The sequence below is a fragment of the Sturnira hondurensis genome, unplaced genomic scaffold (assembly GCF_014824575.4).
Source record: "Sturnira hondurensis isolate 20B ecotype Veracruz unplaced genomic scaffold, ASM1482457v3 Scaffold0001989, whole genome shotgun sequence".
Lineage (NCBI taxonomy): Eukaryota > Metazoa > Chordata > Mammalia > Chiroptera > Phyllostomidae > Sturnira > Sturnira hondurensis.
The window spans coordinates 2,035,991-2,059,693 of NW_028074620.1; the positions used below are offsets into that span (position 1 = coordinate 2,035,991).

General features: G+C 39.5%; 1 protein-coding gene across 2 annotated transcripts in view; it reads left to right on the plus strand.

The window, feature by feature from the left end:
- ELAVL2 (ELAV like RNA binding protein 2) overlaps nucleotides 1–13,705 on the plus strand; it is a 68,355-nt gene extending 54,650 nt beyond the window's left edge. The window contains exons 4-7 of one of the 2 annotated variants that reach the window (XM_037038387.1): nucleotides 2,338–2,491; nucleotides 5,441–5,666; nucleotides 12,273–12,311; nucleotides 12,878–13,705. In XM_037038387.1, the coding sequence (XP_036894282.1) occupies nucleotides 2,338–2,491; nucleotides 5,441–5,666; nucleotides 12,273–12,311; nucleotides 12,878–13,208 (750 nt within the window). In that variant the 3' untranslated portion in view covers nucleotides 13,209–13,705. The remainder of the gene's footprint in view (nucleotides 1–2,337; nucleotides 2,492–5,440; nucleotides 5,667–12,272; nucleotides 12,312–12,877) is intronic. The other variant, XM_037038377.1, reaches the window with a different exon arrangement.
- Nucleotides 13,706–23,703: the final 9,998 nt, after the last annotated feature.

Below are 23,703 nucleotides of genomic sequence, written 5' to 3' on the forward strand. Positions count from 1 at the left end.
GCCCCTGAAGGAAAGCCCTGGAGTCCATTAGATGCCGAGGGAGTCCCAGCAGCAGGATCTCAGCCTGCCCAAACAACTGAGAATTGTTGTTTTTTTTTTGAAAAGAAATTGGCTCCTCATGTGTTCACATTCACTGAATGCATAAATGATTCATTGGCTTTATGTTTTTATTAGTCTATAGCTGTCGCAAAACTAGATTCCATTTCAGTTGTTATATTGATCACTTAGAATTTCCCTTCGTTTCTTACTTTTCACTTACAGTTGTTCCCCAAGTTCATTTTTCCTTAAGTTCATTGTTCTCAAGGGTGTAGGCACAGAGAAGAAAGAGTCACATATGAGTACTTATCTATCTTCTCTTTAGTACGATTCCCAATTTGAACAATAATTAAATAAATTTTTTTAAAAAGCAAAACCAGTTCCTTTTGTCTGTAGGACAGGATAACACTAATGTGACTTCCAAGTGTAGCCTTTGGTGCAACAGGCGTATTTTCACTTGTTAATAGGCAAACTTATTGCATAAATGATGTGTATTTAATGTTAACACTGTTCCGGAAGGGGCAAAAGATGGTAAGACCTTTATAAAGTAGTATACAACCTAACTTGTTTTTTTTTGTCTGAGGGAGAGGCGAAGCAAAGAAAGGTCTTTACACAAAGAGCTGCAGGTTATGATTTAAACCATGGAGAAAATACTTTATTTTTCATATAAAAAGCTGTTTAAATTGAAACTTTAAAAAAGTAAGCAATGAAATAGATTAAAAGTGGGTACTAATAGGTGAAATGAACAGGCAGAAGCTATCATAAAATGGTACCCCAGTAAGTCAGTCTAGGATGAGACCCATTTGCCTTTTTTATGAGTGATCTGGAAGAGGGGATATATTGTGTGAAATTTTTATCTTTGCAGGTATTCAAAAGAGTTTACAGGTGAACTGTAGAGAATGAGGTCAGGAATAGCACATGAGACTCAGGGCTATCTGAGAATTGGCAAGGGTAGGTTACAGGCAAAGAGCAGTGGATTCCAGTTTGGGCTGGGTGAGATCGAGATGAGCTGCTGAACTGTCCCTTCAATGCTGTGGTCCAGTAAGATGTTGTGGACCCGCAGGGTCAGTGGGGTATTGGGTTGGCTTTACTCACCAAATATTTTAGCTTCTGTCATGTGCCAAGAGCCCGAGGGGAGGATATAGTGATGAGAGAGACTGCTGTAGTTCCTTCCTGCGTGGAGCTTGTATAAAGAATATTAATTATAAACAAATGTGCTTAGACTCATTTTTGTCTTTATCCTTGTAGACTTTTGAATACTGTATCTCCAAGATATGAGCCTTTTTGAAAGGGTACATAAAATGGTAGTAAGTAAAGTCAATAAAGAGATTTCAGATCTTTTGTAATCAAGATTAAAAAGACTTGTTTTATCTTTTTATGGCTGAGTAGTATTCCACTGCATGCTAAGGGAAATAAATCAGTGAGAAAAAGGCAAAGAACCATGTGATTTTGCTGATACAGGGGCTATAAAACTCTCTGTCTCACAGACACAGAGAGCAGTGTGGTGGTTACCCAGGAGCTCCGGGGGTGGAGAAGGAAAGGGTAAAGGGTAAAGTGGGTCACATACATGATGTGACGGAAGGCAGTCTGACTTTGGGTGGTGGGCACACAGTGCAGTCCACAGATCATGTGTCATGGGAGTGTGCACCTGAAACCTGTGTGACCCTAGGAACCAATGGCATCCTAATTTAATTTTAAAAAGACTTTAATTTAAAGAAGACAGTAGACAGGAAGATAGGGGATACAGCTCATTCACTTACTTAAATCTATGGGAATTCAGGGGTGACAGCTATTTTAGAATACTCAAAAGAAAATAATAATAATAATTAATAATAATAGGGTAAGTTGTAATAATAATAGGGTAAATTGTTTAGAAATATGGCACCACCACCCCCAGAGATGGGAGAGTCTCAAAAACAGGTCACAGAAATAACAGATGAATTTAGAGTTTTTCTAGTTAACCATCGGATTGGTTCCAAGCCCCCGGCTAAGGGGGTTGGCCCCATTGAGAACAGTCTGTTCCCACCAGTGGCACCATGTTGCCTGCATCCTTGGACTGTTTGGAAACTTACAAACCTAGGGATAAATATTTCCTTCTCTCCACTCAAAGGGATGGCATTTTCCATTTGTTGAGAATTTCTCCAGCAACGAGTAAAGCAGTTAATGTGGAGTTTGCTTTAACTTTAGTGTCTGTCGCGGACTTCTTATGGAAAAACTACGACTAACTTGAGGCAGTCTTTGAGGTTCAAAAGAGAGATCATTGAGTTTACGTAGATGTTTAATTTTATTTTCCTTTTCCAGGTTTCCTATGCTCGCCCAAGTTCAGCCTCTATCAGAGATGCAAATTTGTACGTCAGCGGGCTCCCGAAAACAATGACTCAGAAGGAGTTGGAACAGCTTTTTTCACAATATGGGCGCATTATTACTTCTCGCATTCTTGTTGACCAGGTCACTGGTAAGTAGGCAGATGCTCCTGATCACCTTTCACACTTCCTGACTGGCCGGTTGTGAAATACTCCGCCTTCCCATGTAGCGGTCTTGCCTCTAGAACACATCAAAGGTATATGTGGGCCAGAAAAATGCAATTTTCTGCTGGCATTGTTCATAAATATGCATGGATAAAAATAGATTGTGGAGTGTAGTGAGGGAGCTTGAATCATTTCCACCCGGAAGGTGTAGGTTCGAAGCCTGTTTCATGGCTTGTAATAAATTTACAGATGTTATAATCTTCATTTCCAAGCTGTCACGTGAATACAGCCCCCATCCTCCTTATAAAGTACTAATAAACACTCTTATTTGTATAAAAAGCGTGGTTTAATGCGGCAACATGCAGCCAGTCCTCCAAGGGAGGATCACACTCCAGCTACCCTGCTGGTTGCCGTTAAGGCTGTTGTCCAGGTCTGTGCCATGTGGTATAAGCATGCGTGAGTTTGAAGTTTTGAATGTTAAGCATTTATTTCATGCCCAGTGTTAACTTTTAATGTCACTGAAATGAGAAGACGAGTATGTTTGCTAAAACTTTTGTATGTAAGGAAGCTTTTCTGTAAAGCCTTTGAAGAAAAGCTAGCAATATAGGTTTGATTTTGGATTTTTCTATAAATGCAATACATACTATTTTAAAAACATATTGGAAATAGGGAGATATGGCAAGGCTGGGGGACAGTCACCTGTAGTGCCATACACTCAGGTAGTTGCTAAGATTTTGTGGGTTTTTAGAAAGGAAACAGGCAAGTTTTCCTCTTTCCTGGGGTTTTCTTTCTCTCCCCACGTTCATTCTTCCTGTCCTTTTTCTCTCCCATTTTTCTTCTCTTTGTCTCGGTTTTTTATAATGATAACACCACTAGAGAGGCATTATGTAGTAGCACATCATACCATGTTTTCAAAGGGATGGATTAGCTACAGAATGAAATCAGGCCAAGTTTTTAATTCTTCAAGTGAAGATCAGTTAATTGACCTGAATTTGATCAGAAGCAACCATGTTATGCTCCTCTGTGCTGTTAGTTAGACTCATAGGTGGCTAAGCACCATACTAAAGGGTTCCGTGTAGAGTGATATCTGCCGTCATATATACATGCTTGGGAGAATGGCCTACAGGTTTTGCTGTGGGGAGAAAATTTAGTCCCGTGGGGTATGTACAGATATGGTCTTGTCTTCTTAGCTGCACTCCATCATCTTCCTCATATATTCTCTCACAGTCACACAGGCTGCTAATCGCATAAAATAGAAATATGGGCCTAAAAATCCACATAGATTTGTTTAAATCAACAAAAATGTCCTTTTATTTTGTTCGTATCATTCATGCTTTTCAGGGAAGACTCAGTGAATTGAGAGTAGGTGTCACCTGTGTTACAGAAAGTTCTTGTCTGAACGGCAAGTCCCTCCTGAGTACTCAGGTGCCAGGTGGGCCTGCCTTGCAGTCCCTTCAGGGTATCTGATGCATGCTCAGACTTGAGGACTTACCTGATACTTTCCTCATGGAATAATGAAGTTCCCCAGGATTACTGATTCTTAACAGGAGCTTATAGACAACTAAAAGAATATATTTTCTGTCATGTCATCATTTCATCTTTATACTTAATGGCTTTCAAGGCAAAATTATTCCCTCCACCTGAAATGAAAAATCCTGTAATTTTGCTATTCAGACATCAGGTGGTAAGAGAGTGCAAAGTATATAGCTTAAATAAGAAAGATAAAGTAGATGATAGGGGCTGTCTGGGATGAACATGTGTGGAAATATTTTCTTAACCTACCTTAGAATAAAGTCCTAAGCACTTGAATTTACACAATATTCATTGTAAAATAAGTGGGCCATTTTCCCTTTTTCAAGTTTCTATAAATCGTGGTGGTCTAGTGTGTTTTCTCACCTGTCTTTCTCAAAAACTTTTCATTCTTTTCTGCAATGACGTACTTTGAATCATCCAGATTTTTCTAGCCACTAGTCCCAAGCTGGTACTGCTGGTATCTATTGGCTTGCCAAAAAGTGTTTCCCTGTGCTGTTTATCTCCTGATGGCTGGCTGTGGTCAGCCTCACTGGCCTATTGAAGTTTAATTAAATGGAATGAGTTGGGTTTCCCTTTACCATTTCTCAGACGCTGGGCAGGTATTTGGTCATCCCTCTGCGTTCCCATTCTTGTCTCTCAAAGTGGAAACAGCATGAGGCTGGGAAGGGCATCCCATAGTCAGAAGTGCTGCCAGAAAGCGTTGAAGTTTCACTTCCATTTTACTTTTAAAATCTAGATCCTCTTTTACCTTTTTTCCTCCATATAATATTATTTCTCTAATAAAGTATAACTGGTTTAAAGCAGTGGAGAAGCTTCAGGGAACCAGAAAATCTTCAGACATTTTCCTTGAAGGACCAGTGTTCTATATGACTTTATTAAGATGAATTTTCTTTAAAAATTTAGCTGAAGTAAATCTTTCTACCACTGTGCATGTATTTTTCTCGTAGCTTTTTAAGCAAATGCCTGGTTCTGCTCCCCTTGTTACAAGAAAGGGAGCTACTGGGTCCGTCATTTCTGAGCTGCTTGTCCAACACCATAATTTAAAAAATGCACCTAGAGCGCACTGTTGACAACTAGAGTGCTGGCGGGAGGGAAGGCAGGGGAGAGAAAACATGGACATACCAGTGTGCTTTCTCTTCTTCTTAGCTTATTGGTAGGCATGTGATAATGTATATTCTATTTGTATAAGTAACTCCATGCATCAAAACAATACAAAATTGTGATTCTAGACTTAATTTCGCTAAATTGAGGTAAAACTTTCCTCCTCCTCAGGTTTTGTGGCAGATGTTACATGTGAGTGAAAACACATTCTTGAGAAGGAACAATTAATTTATCCTTTCTTCTTTTCCTCCTTTCTCTTTCCACTCTCTCTTTCCCAAATCCTTACCCAAATCTACCCGTAGGCATATCAAGGGGTGTAGGGTTTATTCGATTTGACAAGCGGATTGAGGCAGAAGAAGCTATCAAAGGCCTAAATGGCCAGAAACCTCCTGGTGCCACAGAGCCAATCACTGTAAAGTTTGCTAATAATCCAAGCCAAAAAACCAATCAGGCCATCCTCTCCCAGCTGTACCAGTCTCCAAACAGAAGGTATCCAGGACCATTAGCTCAGCAGGCACAGCGTTTTAGGTAAGTCTGGTCTCGTTCTTATGCCCAGCTTTTAAACTTGGAGCTCTCACGTTCACTGTCTAATGCTGTTACACAGGATCTCTGGTTTGCTACGATTGTTACTGTGGTTTTCTTTCTTTTTCTTACTGGCACAGAGGAAACCTACTTGGGGAATAGTGTCTTTTGCTAATACTGAAAGTGGGAACAAAAGGACAATAACCTACAGCAGTGAACCTTAATGGGGCAGGGGAACAGGAGGGTGGAGGGTGTAATTTTGCCCATCCGGAGACATTTGGCAGTGTTTGGAGACATTCATGTTGGCGTAACTTGGGTGGAGGGCGCTACTGGCATCTAGTGGGTAGAGGCCAGGGATGCAGCTACACATCTTGTAATGTACATCTAGCCCCCAACGACGACAAGTACTCACCTGCAAACGTCAGTGGTGCCAAGGTGCAGAGACCCTGACCTACAGGATGCTGCGTTCTTAACTGTTCCCAGGGCTTTCAATTTTCAATTCCCCTTTTTTACTTTTTTTCTTGATAACATTTTATTTTTCTGCTTCAGTTTCTAGGTCAAGCTTTTGGTTACTTTGGCTTATGATAGGTGCAGCACTAAGGGTATATAACCTATTTGAATACATTAAATTTCTACGAATAAATCCTTCTCCCCTTTTAAATTTTTATAGGGGTTAGCAAACCTTCACTCTAAAGGTCCAGATAGTATATATTTAGACCTTGTGGGTCATGATCTCTGTTGCATATGTGTCTTTAAAAAAAACAAAACAAAAAAACAACTTTACAAAAACGAAGCCATTCTTAGCTCCTGGGCTGGGCTGAAACAGATGGCAGTCTGGATTCCGCCTGTGGGTGGTAGTTTTCAGACCTCTGTGTATGTCCATAGAATGACCATGCATCTTTAGATTTTTTAAAAAATCTGTTTTGTAGATAGGTATAAATACTCCAGTTTTTTAAGTTCTATTCTAATCCTGAGGTAACAACTAAACTGAGTCATTTAAAAACATCCCTAATTTGCATGTGAGAAGAACACTGACTTTAAGATGTTACAGAGCACAAAACAAAATCACTCAGTTTTTATTTTCAAGAACATTTTTATTATCATTTTTGGCCATATGGTGTACTTCAACCATAATACCATCTAACCCCGTGTTAATTTTTTTTAAATCACAAGTGCGTATCAACTTTCTTTCCTTGCTTAGGGCAGAATAATTATCAAAAATACAATCACAAATACAGCTTAATAAGGAGTGATGTGTTTTTGAGCTTAAATCACATGCATTTTTCCATTGGAATATTTAAAGTGCTAAAAAATGGGGATAAAAATCAGTCAGATATTACCCTGTAAAAATAACACTCAGTTATGTCCCCTGAGGTCTGAGAAAGAGATTTGCCATCAACATTGTGTTCATCTCTTACCTAGGGTGGTTTTTGCTCTGGGAGAAGAGGTGATACATTCAAAAGGCTCTATTTGGAACTGGATGACTGGGTACCAGTTGACGGAGCCTTGTGTTCTCTCTACTTTAACTTTGTGAGGTTAAGAAAAAAGCAGTGGCAGAAAGGGAGCACCACTGGCCTTGACGGGAGTGGGCTGGCGGTGGTGTGATCAGCTGGAGGGAGAGTGGGGTGCGGCTGCTTGATCCTTGCCCTGCACAGAGACCCCACAGAGACCTTTTTTCTTCCTGGTTTTTTTTTTTTTAGCTATGCCTGTAGGTTTCATCTGTGGAATCTTAAGTGAATAATAACCTTTTGCAAATTTAGCACAGACAAGCTTGAATGAATTCTGGATGTGTTTCCTAGGCAGACCAGCTAGCTGACTGCAGAGCTCTTTGGGGCTTAGATAGAGGGAAGTTCTGTGGAACTTGTTGATTTTAACACTGCGAAGGTATAAAATGTTTGAGTTAGTAGAAAGCTATAGTAGTTTAAATTGTTACTTTGCTGTTTCTGATTTAAGCTCTGGTTTTTGTTTTATGGTAGTTAAAGTAAAATTAACAAGTAAATTAATTAAGTAATCTATTAAGTAAAATTTTTCTTAGAATTAAGCTTGAATTCTCAGGAAGATTGGACAAAGGGACTGAAATGGGACAGGATCTTCAGGAGAATTTCTCCTTGAAATGGCAGGCCATATCAGGGGCTCACATATCTATCAGATTGTTGATAACCACAGTGTCTGCTCTCAACCTGACCTAGCCCCTGCTCCTGGCATGACCTGTGTTTTTTCTTTTTTAATTGTTGTTCAAGTACAGTTATCTCCATTTTCCCCCCTGACCGCCCCCCATCCCCACCTCCCACCCTTGAACCCATCCCTCTCCCTTTGTCCGTGTGTCCTCCAAACATGTTCCTTGATGACCCTTCCCCATTTTACCCCCATAATCTCCCTCCCTCTCCCCTCTGGTTACTACCTGTGCTTTTTATTTGCAGTTGGGAAAAGCTTTACAGGATGTTGCAATGGTCGGATTTAATAGCTTATAAAAATAGGTATATTGTGCCCATTCTGTACTTTTATCTTTTACCTCCATATGTTACTTACCTGGGAATTGTTCCTTTTCTTAACTCCTGTAATTCTTTTTTGTGGGGGGAGAATAAGAGTTGTCTGTTGTAAGGGAAATTCGGTTTAAGAAAATAGGAAAGAGACTTATTGTCCTTTCAGGTTCCCAACTGTTGTATCCATTGGTCCAATTCACATTCCTCCCAAAATCTCTGTCCATCTAGGAAGTTTCAAACTGGTCTTTGCCTTCAGGGAGGGAGTGCGGTCTAGATTGAGTGTTGGAAGAAGCTGAGAGCCTCCATTCCTCTAGCTCAGTTTTAACCTGATGTGTGTTTGGTTGCCTTTTTTAGATGCCTTTATAAACTTGGTTGGCATTACCTCGATCCCCCCTGCCTCCTGTTAAATTAAGATTGAATCTTCTTTTACCACAAAAGACTCTTTTTCTAAATATAATTTTTATTTAATTCTTGTTCAAGTACACGTTTCTGTCTTATATCCCCAACCCTGCCCGCCCCCTACCCCATGCTCCCCGCCTCCCTCCCCTTTCCACCCCCCACCCTTAGTTATTGTCCACGTGTCCTTTATACTTGTTCATGTGAGTCCATCCCCTTTTCCCCTATGATTCTCTCCCCTCTGGACCCTGTCAGCCTGTTCCATATTTGAGTGTCATTGGTCGTATTTTGCTTGCTTGGTTGGTTTGTTTAGATTCCTGTTAACGGTGAGATCATATGATATTTGTCTTTCACCGCCTGGCTTATTTCGCTCAGCATAACGCTTTCCAGTTCCATCCATGATGTTGCAAAGGGTAGTAGTTCCTTCTTCCTTTCTGCAGCATAGAATTCCATTGTGTAAATGTACCATAGTTTTTTGATCCAGTCATTGACCGATGGGCATCTAGGTTGCTTCCAACTCTTGGCTATCGTGAATAAAGACTCTTGAATTAAGGACTTGCTTGTTTTGTTGGTATTTTGTTCTTCTCTGTTAATTTAAGTCCAGATCATTTCACAAATATTCTGTCCCTAATATCTGTGTCCTAATGCTCTTAGCCTTGAATCTGTCACATTCCACTGGACACTTAGGACATTTCTCACTGGATTTATACGTTGTTATAGTACCCTTGAAATTGAGAGAAATTGGAGAACACAAATTATCATAATTAAAGATACTTTTAATATTCTTGGAATGCATATCTTTTAAAGTCAAAAAATTAAAATTTATGTAATCAGAGTTTAAGTTTAAAAGTGGGCTTGTGAAATTTATGACTCAGTCAACTCATAAGAATAATTAGAGGATTAACATGAGCGTTAGTGATTGAATATGGTTATTTAACTGACTATAGTTTTCAAAATAAAACCATTCTTACTTATTTTGGTGGATAGTGTAATTTAAGCTCCTTAAGTGTATTTGTGGGACATAGTATCTGAATTAAACTTTAAGTCAAGTTTTTTTAATCTCTTCACCTAGAGCAGCTCTAATTTTATTGAATGTGATCTAGTCTAATGGCCTGTTTTGCCTGCTTCAATGAACCTTGATTTTTCAAGGAGCTTTTAAATCAGCACTTGAGTTGCATCGAAGGCATGTGCTGGTTGCACTGCCACAGTTTCCTTGGGGAAGAAACTGGTATCAGTTCTGAGTAATTTTTCTCTCTCTTAGAGGACAGATGATACCATCTAATTGGATAAGGGGGTAAGTTGTTGATCTTGCGGTTTAACTTCAAAGCAGATCTTGGTCAGTGCTTTGGAGCAGTTTTGAGAACCATTATTCTGGGGATCTACAGTTTTATTTTTTTAGCAGTAATCTGTTTATATATTTATTTGACTTGAATTGACTTCATACTTTCTCTTTTACTTGCCCCTGGGTCATTGTGTGTCAGAATGTTTGTTCCCATAGTGTGTCAGCTAAATTTCTTGGAAAGTAGGCAGGTAACTTCATTTTATTCTGTACTTACAGTAAACACCTTGCTTTGAGATGGGAATGCTCTACCTAATTATGGTTCCATTCAAAGTCTTGCCTAGTTACAGTTTGAGTTGTATTCTTAGAATAGAAGGTCTCCGCCCTCTCTTGAAAATAGTGAAAACTTGCTTAGGAGATTTATCTCTGTACTGTGTTTGGTGTCCAAGCTTCTGGTGTCAGAGTCTGTCAGTCCCCACCTGGTCCAAATTAATGAGCGGAGGTGATGTAACTTTATTTTGAATGAATTGATAAGGTTGCCTCTGCCTCTGGACCTGTCAGCACGTTGGAAGGAGACTTCAGTATCTCAATATGCTGTTCTGTTCTACAGGTATCATATGCCAAATACATTCTGTATTCTTTGTTCCAACAGTTTTTTTAAAACATTTTTATTTATTTATCTTTAGAGGGGAAGGGAAGGAGAGAAGGAGAGAAATATCAATGTATGGTTGCCTCTTGTGGGTCCCCTGCTGGGAACTGGCCTGCAACCCAGGCATGTGCCCTGACTGGGAATGGAACCACGATCAATCCACTGAGCTACACCAGCCAGGGTCCAGCAGTTTTATGAAACTGTCTGTATCTTATTACTTTATGGTTGGTCGTATAATTTGTGTGCATCTTTATTTCCACTTTTTGTGGCCTGTACTTAGGAATATAAAGACATGACATCTCTGACTATAGTCATCACCTCTGTATGAAGCAAAGCCCTCCTACCTGTGTAGACTGAGCATACATGTGCAGTCTCCCCAGCCAGCTCTCCCGATAGCTTTTATTCTGGATTAAGCAGTTAAGGATAGTGTTGGTTACCTCACTGCTTGTATTCAGTCAGGAGATGCTTAGAGTAAACCTGCTTCTGGGAGGGCGGCAGGACAGGACAGACTTGCACACAGACCAGGATCCTTTGTTCTGTTCCCTTACACTTTGCATTACATCAGCCCAGTTCTTTCTTTCCAGTTTTATAAAGCACACAAAGTCCCAGGGGCGACTGGGGACGGGAATGCTGGAGATTCTTTTCCCAGTTCTGAAAGACCTGAAAGGTGTTTCTCAGCTTTTATAAAACCAGAAGGGGTTGCGCTCTCGTGGGCTGTAGCTTTGCTTGAGGCCACAGGTGTTAGATGATGAGGCCGAAACATTGAATTTTCACCTGACTTTTCACATAGAGATTAAGAGGGAGAAAATTTGTTTCCCAAACCCTGGGTCTTCCTTGGAGAGTGTTGAACATTGTGGTAGTTAATGGTGGTCATATGGGCAATGTATAAGGTATGCCCACCTCCTGTAAACACATGCAATTCATTAGTATGCAGTGTGGAGATTTGGAACTCATTGAAACTGATAAATCAAGTACTATAAAATCAATTTAATTTTTGAAGTAGGAAAAGAGTACCCACCAGCCCACCCCAGATACTTTCTTTTTAAAACAGTGTATGAGAAGGTCAAGTTGACCTGCTTGTTTCTACCTGGCTTCTTACACTTCGAGCAAGGCCACCCTTCTAGAATTACAATAAGCATCAGGCGTGGGGTCTGAACTCCCTTTGTTGCTTACTGGAGGGGGGGGGCTGCCGTCTTCCTTTCTCTGGACCTTGGCAGAGCACAGTGATAAGGGAGAGGAGATTTTGTGTAAAGGTTGTTTCTATCTGTTGCACTACTTTGATTCTAGGACGTAAAGGTCCGTCAGAGTTGGGAGGTTGAAGGGAAGTTTATGGAATTCTGTAAACTGCAGCGTACCACCATTTAATTAGTTCCTGTGCTCTTGGGCAAATCACTTAAACTGTGGGCCTTAGTGTACTGAGGAACCAATAGAGTTACAAGAATTAAAATAGCATTGAAAACATGTAGGTGTATGTGGAGCACTTAGGACTTGCCTGGCAAAAGGCGAGGACCCAAATGTTCACTATTCCAGAACCTCCACCTTTCCTCGCTGAAGGGCTTCCTCAGAGGACCACCAGTATTTTCCCTGTTTCACACTGACCCTTGTAGAAATAAACTTGTATCCATCAAAAGAGTTAGTGTCTTATGGCATCAGGTGCCCATTCTCTGTGAGAAGCCCCAGTTTTTGACTTCACATACAGTTAACATACAGATATCCCCTTGGAAGATGGCAATACCAAGCCCAGCTTTCTTGGACATCAAGGGGGAAAATTAAAAACTGAAATTTGCTAAATGTGTGTTTTGCAGGTTGGACAATCTGCTCAATATGGCTTATGGAGTAAAGAGGTAATGATAGAGGTTCACGATACTCATAACCCCTTCTTATAAGTGATTAGTTTCTTTGATTTGGGGAGTGACCCCTTTCATAAGTTTGTGTTGGGTTTTCTTTTGCATGTACAACCTAATGAAAAGCTGCTTTTTGAAGCACGGTCGACTCAAGGAACATCTCTCTATCACTGGATGCCACCTGGTCTTTAAAAACCCATTGTTTATTTTATATTGCATTGCGACGTTACAGCATGTTTACATATGTGTTGCACCGCTCCTCCTAATCCTGCTTAGATCCATAAGCCAGTTCTAAATAATATTTTTTGTTATTGTGGATAATCAGTACAGCACATAATGACCATTTCATAACTTATTAACGCCTTGATAGTATAGCATGTCACTGCAAGCCACACACAGACTTCGATTGAGTCATCAAATACATAGTTGTACATCTCTGTGGGGGGAGGGGGGGTTATAAAACTCGGGGATGGGAAGGGGAAAAGAAAGCAAGTCCATTGCTGTAACCATCGTGTTTCTGTCGTGTGTGTTTGTGTGTATGTGTTCTTGTTTCCTGTTTTGTTCAGTAGGTTTTCTCCAATGACCATTGATGGAATGACCAGTCTGGCTGGAATCAATATCCCCGGGCACCCGGGAACAGGGTGGTGTATCTTTGTGTACAACCTGGCTCCTGATGCGGACGAGAGTATCCTGTGGCAAATGTTTGGGCCTTTTGGAGCTGTCACCAACGTGAAGGTCATCCGTGACTTTAACACCAATAAATGCAAAGGTTTTGGATTTGTGACTATGACAAACTATGATGAGGCAGCCATGGCAATAGCTAGCCTCAATGGATACCGTCTGGGAGACAGAGTACTGCAGGTCTCCTTTAAGACCAACAAAACGCACAAAGCCTAATGCGCTCTTGTCCTCAGTCCATTTATATATGAAAACTATACAACAAAGGCAAGTTAAGAGAAACTTTATACATTAGTAAATGTCTTTGTAAGTCAGTGTTGAGATGGGGATAAAACGACTACTTAGCATCTTAAGAAATATGTGAGATTTTTTATTGCTAGTATTTGAATTAAAACTTCTTAAATATCTTTTATGTTTGAATATGGACAAGAGGTACAGGGTTTTTACCTGTCACATTGCATTCTATTGCCTTCTTTGAAGAAGGTGGACCTTTTAAAGTGTTTCAGCTAAGGGAAGACATTTCTTTTCTTTTTACATAACTGCCTTGAACCTGTGAGTAAATATTGAGGCTTTGTGTTGTAATTCTTGAGTTGGTTATGTCTTTTTCCCCCCTTTTTCTCTTTTTCTTTCTGATTAGCTTTGTGTTTTGTTTACATTTAAAGCATTGCTGTTATGTCTAAGAAAAGTATTTTGAAGTTTACATTTTTATTTATGGAGTTAAAACAGTATTTATTTTATAATTATGATTTGGGTTGGGGAAGGGGGGGCTACATTATAAACGCTTATTGTAAGAATACTGGAGAACTTTTCGTAAAGCAGTACCTTGCCAAAGAGATAAGAGCCTCTTTGATGTGGGTTTAAAAAAAGCATCTATTTTTATAAAAAAGAAAATTTGGAGAAACTTTTTACTGGTCCTGGAACAAATATTTTGACTTGAATACTTTGAGAAATCTCTTCATATGACACCTAGTGAGCTTTTAAAATTTACCAGGAAATTTGCAGCGGTTGGAAAATTTAGAAAGATTTATGATGTAGAAAATACTTTTGAGATCTTTGTATGAAAGGAATCGAATCAATGGGGGAAACAAACACTGCTGGTTTCGTTTTTGTAATCACCAGTGGAGTGTCTGATCATCCTGGTTATTAGGTGGCTCACATTGATTTGTGATTTTGAAACAAATAAAAAAATTTACAAAAGAATATATAAGAGCAGGCAAGAAATTTAAATTACCAAGAGATGGGGGAAAAAATCTGTTCTTCCTAAAGAAATCCCTTCAGATAGAGCTCATGGTGTTTAGTGATGTACTTGCAGTATTGTTTGAAGAATTGTTTTGTCTTAAGGAAAAAAGATGTTGCACATGATATGTACTGCAGCAGATCGGCAAGCGTGATCTGAGCTGGATATATTTGAAGGTAGTTTGAAAGTTATGTTCAAGGCTAACACCTGAGCTTTGTGTAATGTAAATAAGACCTTGTGTTTATGACCCTTTCAGCTAATTTGATTTTTTTTCCCTTACATGCCAAGTGATGTTCAGGTTTTGAATGTTTTTGTATCAGTTTTTTCCTTTGTAAATGGCATTAACATTGTTACTTGAGGTCTTGCTTAATCACTTTTGTTGTCCTGAGGACTTGAATTTACAGTGCATCAGATTTGTTGCTGATTTTGTCTGTAGATAGTCTAGCTTCAGCTGTTTATGGTGATGCTACATTTTCGTTTATAAATATGTTTGTGGTAAAAAAAAAACGAGTATAACCATAGGTTTTGAACAAATTTCCTTACATTTTTCATACAAAAATCATAAATATCTGTATGCTATTGAAATTTAACTTTGTATGATGCTTAAACCACTATTTGGGGAAATAATAAAATAAGTCTTTACCATGTATGAGAGAAATTTTAAAAAATACAAAATATTTTCTGATTAGCATCTAGCTTATAATAAATTTTCAAAAGAGCTGAAGGCCGGTATGCCTTCACCAGGATGCACTGAGAACTATATAGTTACGTCCTGCTTTTTGTATAAACTGAGATGCTCACGTGCTTCCCCTTAGAACAGGCAATGTGCTATGCATAACATAGTTGTACATTATCTTTGCAGTTGCGTTGAGTTTTATTTTTTATTATTTAAAATTGTAGTTATAAAAATTTTCAGTATAGTACAGTACATATACTGTGAGGCGCGTGCTAAAGTGAATAAGCGAGTTTTCATGCTGACCCACTCAATGCTATTCAGAAATCAATTGGCTTAGCACTTTCTCATATCCTTAGGTGCATTTAGATGGTCAGAGTTAACCTTCTGCGTTAAAAAAAAAAAACTAAAAAACTAAAAAACAAAATACATGTATATACTTAAAAAAATAAGGTTTCCCTCACGGGAAAACAGCATCTACATGCTTCTTTCCTATACTACTGTAGCAAACCGAGGCATTGATGAGAGGGCATGCAAATTGTGCTTCACTTTACAGTGTTTATCAGAGCACTTAATAAAATGTAAGGCTGGTATTTATTTGAAGTTGTACAGTATGACTTAATTCACATCTGTTGGAATAGAAAATATATTCTGTTGAGTATTTAAGAGGCTGTACATGTTTTCTTTTGTGTTTGGATTCTTTGTACTTTTTCATGTTCAGTACATCAATAAACAAAGTTGAAGGGAAAGATCAGTGTGGTGAGTAGGTCTTTATACACATTTGGGGGCTCCTGTACTCGGTGTAATATAAACTCGCTCTCTTGAGTGAGAAGAGGTTCCGTCACAGCGTTAGTTGAAAGTGGTGTTATGGAAAGTAAAAATTTCAAAAGGCATGTAAATTGAAGTCGAATGTGCAAAAAAATTTTTTGAAGGATACCATCTGATTAGTTAGCTTTCAAATATTCCTTGATGAATCATTTTTATAGGGAGATACGCTTTCATTGGCTAGTTGCAATGTAATTGGATGCTGACATCATTCTATAGCTCTGATTAATAACCGTCAACCTCTTTTTAACAAGTGGGAGTTGTCCTCACACATTTATTTGAGTTAAAGAGAAGCCAAATAGAAGGAAGGTCACTTATTCTGCTTTCACTGTCGAGATTTAATTCACCCTTAGGATTAACTGTTGGTGTGTGAAATTTATATTTGTTGTCCAAATGCCAGATTGTAGAGTGTTTCTTCTCTAAAATCAGGAGCTCATTTTTTAATTAGGGTAGGGTTGATGTGAGTAGCACATATGTACAAATCATGAACTGTGCCAACCCCGTGTTTCACATACATATTCAGTTCCTGCCACACATCCCTAGCAGAAGAGTATTCCTTGCTGCTCTTTTATGCAAAGATTCTACTTCTTTAGAACTTCAGAAAATTTAATACATAAAGTGAAAATTCTCTTCCTTTTTTTTTTACAAAGTATACTCACTGGCTTCTTTTAATTTAATTGTATCTGTCAGCTTTTTTTGGTAGAAAGCCATTCTAAAAAATAATTGTCCTGAATTCACAACTTAGTAGTCAAGAGCGTGGCTGAGTGACAAGACGATTCCTTTTCTTCCAACATGCAATTAATCTCAAATCTCCGTACTCCCTTTTTATTACATGAATTTAATACACTAATTTGGTGATGTTGGAGCATCCTCCCTCACCTCTGTCCTCTTACGTGCTTATCAGTGTTTTGACTCGTTTGCTGTCAGCAGTTCTCCAAGGAGCAGATAGTGGGAGAGTTCTGAGAGGAGGTGTGTGAGACCCCTGCTGTCCACGAGCAGCGTTTTTCTCCTTAGAATCCCTTCTCACCTCATACTTGCAAATGATCTAGGGTATCACGGTCCATTGGCAGCGTAGATGGCAAAAGTTTTTAAGTCTTAACATTATCTTAATCTTATCTGAGGGAAAGTTAGCAATTTCACGTTCCTGTTAAAAACAACAACAACAACAATAAACACAGTGCAAAGAGCCCGACCTTATTACTTGATCAGAGGATCAAACAGTATAGTGGGAACTTGTAGTTTCCTGTCTGAAGGGTTACCTAGAAATAAGAAAATGCATGTATTTAAAAAACAAGTGTGTTGAAATTTTAATACAGTGTGAGAACGACATGCCTTTATCTTTTGTCGGGTAGAAGATACCAAAAAAATGAGGCAATGATTTTGATCCTTGATGCCTGTTTCTCCATATTGGAACCCTGAACAGTGAAGAAAACAGAAATATTGCTAACAGTGTAATAATTCATTGTTCGAAGAACAGGTATAGCTTCAGTCATTGCAACAAATGGCTTATTTATTTATTTTACTAATTTTTGTATTCTCTGAAAACCCCCCAAGCCAGTTCAACTCTCTTCAATTGGAAGGATTTAAAACATCTGCATCATTCATACCAGCAGCCTGTTGGTGTAGGGTGACTAAAATGAACATTTCCAGAATTCTGGTTCACAAAAATAAATGAAAGTATTGTTTGGGTGGTTCAGCACATTTACAGTGGTTATTCATGTGCTGTGCCGTGCCATGCCCTGGGTCTTTGAAAATGAGCAGATGTTCTTGCTCTTAGTCTTCTTGGAAACTCACCTAGGAGGGGGGAGGGGCAAGGGGCAAGCCTGCGGCTGTGGCTGCAGTGTCCTGTGTGCTGAGAGAGCCCCCCAAGCAGGCGTGGAGCTAACTTGCTGTCATTTTTAGGAACCCATTAACAGCTTGCAAAAATGAACCTGCTCTGCCCTTCAAACAGATTCTGCTTTTCCTCTTTCAGATCGATTATTAGTTAATTTGTATAAGTTTCATTCTGACATCAGTTCCATTTAGTGTAGTGAATCTTAAGACGCTTTTATATTCATTAAGTTGTCCAAATCCTTTCCGAGGCAAAATAAAAGTTATATACATTAAGATAGTGTCTCTCTGAATAGTTAGGTTTTGGGAGGAATTTGGATGTGCTTACTTTCTCTGAACATTATATATGGAGTGATAATTTGCAAAACACTAATAGGGTAAAATATCCAAAATAGTAAAAGTGTGCTGGCTGGCTTTACTCAACTTTGAATTAGGACATGCTGCAGTNTGTATAAGTTTCATTCTGACATCAGTTCCGTTTAGTGTAGTGAATCTTAAGACGCTTTTATATTCATTAAGTTGTCCAAATCCTTTCTGAGGCAAAATAAAAGTTACATACATTAAGATAGTGTCTCTCTGAATAGTTAGGTTTTGGGAGGAATTTGGATGTGCTTACTTTCTCTGAACATTATATATGGAGTGATAATTTGCAAAACACTAATAGGGTAAAATATCCAAAATAGTAAAAGTGTGCTGGCTGGCTTTACTCAACTTTGAATTAGGACATGCTGCAGTCTTAGGATCTCAAATTGAATATTAACATTAATTTTAGTTTAAATAACTGAAGATGTAGATTGAGATCTAGTAGTTGATACTAACCCCTGGAAACACTCATGGATGCTACGTTCTAAATAGCAACCAAGCACGAACCCCTGTTGTGCACAGCGTCTCCAAAGAGCAGACATAAATATGTGGAAGACTGAAGCCTCCGTGCTCATGCCGCTGGTCTTGTGTTTCAGATTTGTGCACGTCCACAAGTAACTATAAGGTGCAAAGAAAGTCAAGAGTGCTGTGTACGAAGTACATTAAAAACAAAAGGAGAAAGGGTGTGTGTGTGTGTGTGTCTGTGAGTGTGCATGTTGGTGGGCAGGGTGATTAGTGGGGTGGGGGAAACCACACGGAGGTGATAGCAATTGAACTGGGTTGTTAAGAGTAGGTGGGATTTAAGAGATTGAGGGAAGGAATTCGAGAAGAGAACACTGGTCAAAGACACGTTACACCTAGGTAACCCTACGTCAGCTTGGGTCGACGTTTAATATAGACCTGAGTTCATTAAATGTTTTTGTGTCCATGACTGACTAAATTGATTACTGAGAAACTTGAATATCTAGTGAAATACAAAGTATCGAACCATCTAAACTTTGTTCTTGTTTCCTTGCCCATTTTACTATAACATTAAAAACATTTGTTAGGATAGATTCCATGTGAGTTTTGGAATTGTGTAGAACTGGCTAGGAGGGATGTTGGGTTTTAAAGGAGACATTTATTTGGAGCATGTGGTCCAGAGCTTGCAAAAAGAACCAACAAAACCAACGGCCCCAGTAATATGGTACTGGATCAGTGTATTTCTCAGAGTCTATACCTTTCAAACTCAATGATTGGAGATGATAAAGTGATCCTTCTTAATCTTTATAGTATTTCTACTGCCATAGAACCTGGTTCACTCTTTTGTTTCCTATTTTTCTTAACCATATCACTCAAGCGTCACCTTTATAAAAGGAGGGAAGAAAATTATAAAATGCAAACGTTTCTAGATGAGGTCTTGGTTTGACAGCCTTTTATTTTTGTTTTGGAAGCAACACACAGGTTGGAACTGCAGGAAAGGAAGACAGCCATTTAAATAGCTCTTTGGGAAAAGGGCTTGTGTTTGTTTTTTTTTTTTTTTTTCCTTTTTTTTTTTAAACTCCAAAGGGCCATTTGACCTACAGGTTGTCAGTAGTCACGTGCTCTCTCTAACTCTGATTTTCATTGTGCGCTCCTTCTGAGAATCCTCCCTGTACAGTTGCAGAAGCATCCGGCTCCGCGTGGACCTCCTCGAAGACAGGATGAAAACTGGCCGCCACTTCAGGGTGAATCCGCCGTGTGGAATGAGGCATGCAGCTGGCAAGGTAGCTTTGTTCCTTGGATTGCACTGCTTTGGGACGAAGGTGCGGCACACCATAGCACACAGGCTGGGAAGCTCTGTGACAAATATTTTAGAAAAAACATCTTCACTTTCTGTAATCCTTTCACTGAATGTACATTGAGTACCTGCTCTATACCAGTTGCTGTGCTATCTTTCAGGACTGAAGATTTAATTTCTATTTTTGCTCTTTTTGAGCTGGAAGACACCTCAGGGGTCTTATTCAGCACCTTATTTTGCAGATGTGAGTCAGATCCAGAGAAGTTAAGGTTCTCCAGGGTTCTTTTGCTAACATGAGACCTGGCACTTGAACACAGTTCTCTTAACTTTTGGAATTCTGCCCTTTGTTGTTATTAAAGTACTGAAGTACACGCTGAATTAACTTTCATTAACTGTGCCCTTTTGTGGGATCAGATTTCATGAATCCTGCAGGACACTTAAAGCATCTAGAAATTGAGTAGAGGTAAGTGCATGTAGTATTTTACTTGATGCATGTTATATATAATAATTTATATCCTTCTGGATAATTTCAGTCAACAGTAATGTAATCACTGTGGAAAATTTATTAACTACAAAAAGTACAAGTCAACATTTAATCAGCCCTCCTCTGAAAAAGATACCTATTTTCTCTGATACTTTTTGTTTTAATTTGTGATTACCTATCTAACCTTTTTTCATAAAGATTAAGCATTCAAATTTGGGGGGGGGTTTCTTGGTAAGGAAAATGTGCCCCTTCAGTGGCACATTAAAAACTTTTTTTGGCACCAAGGACTGGTTTCACGGAAGACAGTTTTTCTGGGACTGGTGGGGAGGCGATGGTTTCAGGGTGGCTCAGGCACATTGCATTCAAGCTCACATCCTGCCGTGCAGCCCAGTTCCCGACAGGTGTGGCCCAGTGCCAGTCCGTGGCCCGAAGGTGAGCAATCAACCCCTGCTTCATTTGATTTGTGTACATGAGGGCATGGGCAAAACCTTTTAACAGACATAGAAATAATGCATTTCTGACTTTGTTTAAAGACATGGTACATGAAACGTGGTGTCTGTTTTTTATTGTATTGATTGCTGCTGATGTTTAATCAGGGAGGCATAAAAATCAGAATTTCTACATGGTTTTCCATTCACCAGGCTTTTATAAAGGCTAAAGACGAATTGAAGTCCAGAGCCTAGGTATGGTGTCTTCACATCTCAGTTTGGACAGGTGCCTGTGTGTTTACTTGCCACTCTCTGAAGTGGGCGGTTTGGTTTGCAAGCTTCCGCAGAGGAGCAGGAGTCTGGGAGGGGGAGAGAAGTAGGAAGCTAAGGCTTTCTCTTTGTAAACAGGGCACGAGATGTCCTAGAGTACTGATACGTCCACTGCTTCTTTCCTTTTTCCTTAGCAAAAGGAAATGCTCCCTTCCCAGAGAGGGATGAGGAGAGGATGATGATGAGTCCAATTGTGGGTGAGTAATTTCTCCTTTTTTCCCTGGGTCTCTGATTGCAGTGATCTTCTCTCTTGCAAGGGACTGGGTAAATACTGGCTCCTTATTGCATGGGCTTGGAGAAGGAGCTGATGGTAGATGAGCACTTTTAAAAGGATTGAGGAAGCTGAAAGATGCTCGTTAAAGTGCACCTGGATCCTGCCATGACATCACAGGCAGACCATAAACAGCTCTCCAGAAAGCACGACAGCCTTTTTTCACCCCTTTCTTAACAATAAGACGTAGATTGGGCTTGTTCTCTATTCAAGCATCCTTATGAGTAAATGCCTATTTTTACGGTAGAGCTGCACTTTAAAAATAGCTCCAATCAATGCGACTCTTTTCTCCCATATGTTAAAAAGTTATACATGAGTTAAAATATCTCAGATTGCTTAAATTCTATCAGACACAAGACACTTAACTTTTTCTGTGGGGTTTTTTTTTTTTTGGAGGTGGGGGTTAGGTAGCAGAGTGGGACAGGGGAGGAGGATTAGATGTAAAATAAGGACTTTCATTCTGGCCTCCTCTCCCCTGTTTGTTCTTGGAGAGTTCTGTACTAGTAGCAAGGCTTTTAAACCAAGATTTGAGATATCTGACTGTTAAAAAATTCATTAATATTTGGCGGGTACAGTCCTCTTCCTGGAGCGATTGTTTATTTTTGTTGCTGAGAGCAATTAGCTAGAGCAGTCACAGTTGCAGCTGTTAGATACTGTAAGCTCCGGCAGAGATCACAAAAGGCCTTCTGCACGTTTAAATTCTGCATTTGGATAGTTTTTAGTGGGATTCTTCTGGAGTGTATACTGTGTTAGCAAATTCGATTGGGTGATCCTGAGCCAAATCAAATGTACAGGGGGGCCGTCAGCGTGCCATATTGATCAGAGTCTCTTAAACACCTTGCTCGGTGGAAGCCGGGGTGGCTGTGGCTGCTTTGTGCAGAAAGAATCTGTACCAGCTCTTTCCTTCTGAGTCCTCCCCAGGCTCATCCCAAACACTCTCCTTTTTTCTCAGCCATTTGCCCTCTTTGTGTTGACTCCTTCTTCATTGCTGTTGACTTGTTGGGGCTTTTGTGGAATAGTCCGCACGTGCAGGTGTGAGAAGGAGGTTCGCAGACGGTGTGGTGCCTTTTGACTGCCCTGTGAGGAAGGAGTGACTCCTTGCAGAAACTGGCTCCAGTGTGACACTGCTGTTTCTGACACTCCAGAAACAGCAGCTCAGGGGAAGGGATCCATGGTTTTACTATTTTGTGTACTGTGTGCACTTTTGCCTTTGGAAATAGTTTTGATAGAAGAGTACACTAGGGTGTACATATTTAAAGGTCGTACTGCTTTAGAATTCACAGTATGCTTTGTTGGTATATTTTCTCATTTGGATCTCACACTCACCCATGAGGCAGGGAATTACCTTGTCCCCATTTTGCAGAAGAGTAAATAGTCGTAGAGTTGGTGGGTAGCCAGCCACCTGCTTGCTTTTCTGTACTGTAGCCAGTTACTTGGGAAAATAACAAAGTAAGTATTGTGTGTACGGCACTGGTAGTGTGTTGAGCCAAAGCAGCCTGATGGATTGGCCTTATAGTAGAGGCTGCTGGAGCTCACCCTCATGCCCAGGGCCAGTTTCTGGTGGCTTCTCAGTAGAGTAGAATCAGCATATGTTACTCTGTCTATATTTGGAAAAATAATTTGGGAATTTTAGAGAATTTTGGTAATTGTCTTAGAAGTGGGAATCTAAAATGTACAATGAAAGTTTGTCTCCTGCTAGCTAGCATTAAATTACTTAGGAGCCGTTACTTTTGGTTAGATTTAGACACTAATATGAAGACATATTTAAAGCAGTCTTTCAAATGGCAATTTATTAACCAGATGGTGGTCTGTTTGCTCAGCTAGCATAGCTCTATTACTTGGTCAAGTGGAGTAGCTCTTTAATCACACCCCCTTCCAACAAAAATTTTTTGTATAAATGGAGAGTTATGAACACTGGTGAATTTAAAATTAATTTAGTAATCTTAATGAAAACTTTTTGTAAAAATTATGTCTTTGGGTGATGCTATTTTTAAATGATACTGTAGTCTCCTAAAAGTATCATAATTTGAATTAAACACAACATTCAGCAAATTGCAAGACTTTGTTCCCTCTTCCCTCCTGAAGATTAAATATTTATAATAGTATGAGTTGGGTGATGGCTTTCTTGATTTTTCAAACGCTGAGACAAGTTCTTACATCTTTAAACCTTTTGGGAACGTAACCAACTAGGACCGGAAACATTAGAATTGAAGTGTCATACTATAAGACAAAGTTTTTCAACACTCAGATTTGATTATAAATACATTTGAAGGTCATGTGTTAGCATAATCTTAGGTAAATGAGTCAAGGTGGGTTGGCCAGAATATCTGAGCAGAGGAGTCGAGGGCACCTCTGGGTGATGCTCTCCCTTCCATCACAGGGAGCGGAAGCACGGGCAAGGGGCACTGGTGCCTCAGTGAGAAGACTTCCGGATGGAATTTTGAACAGTGTCCCTGAGATTTTGAAGACCAGGCGGCTAAATTAGCCTCAAAGGGAAGTGTCACATTTTAGCAG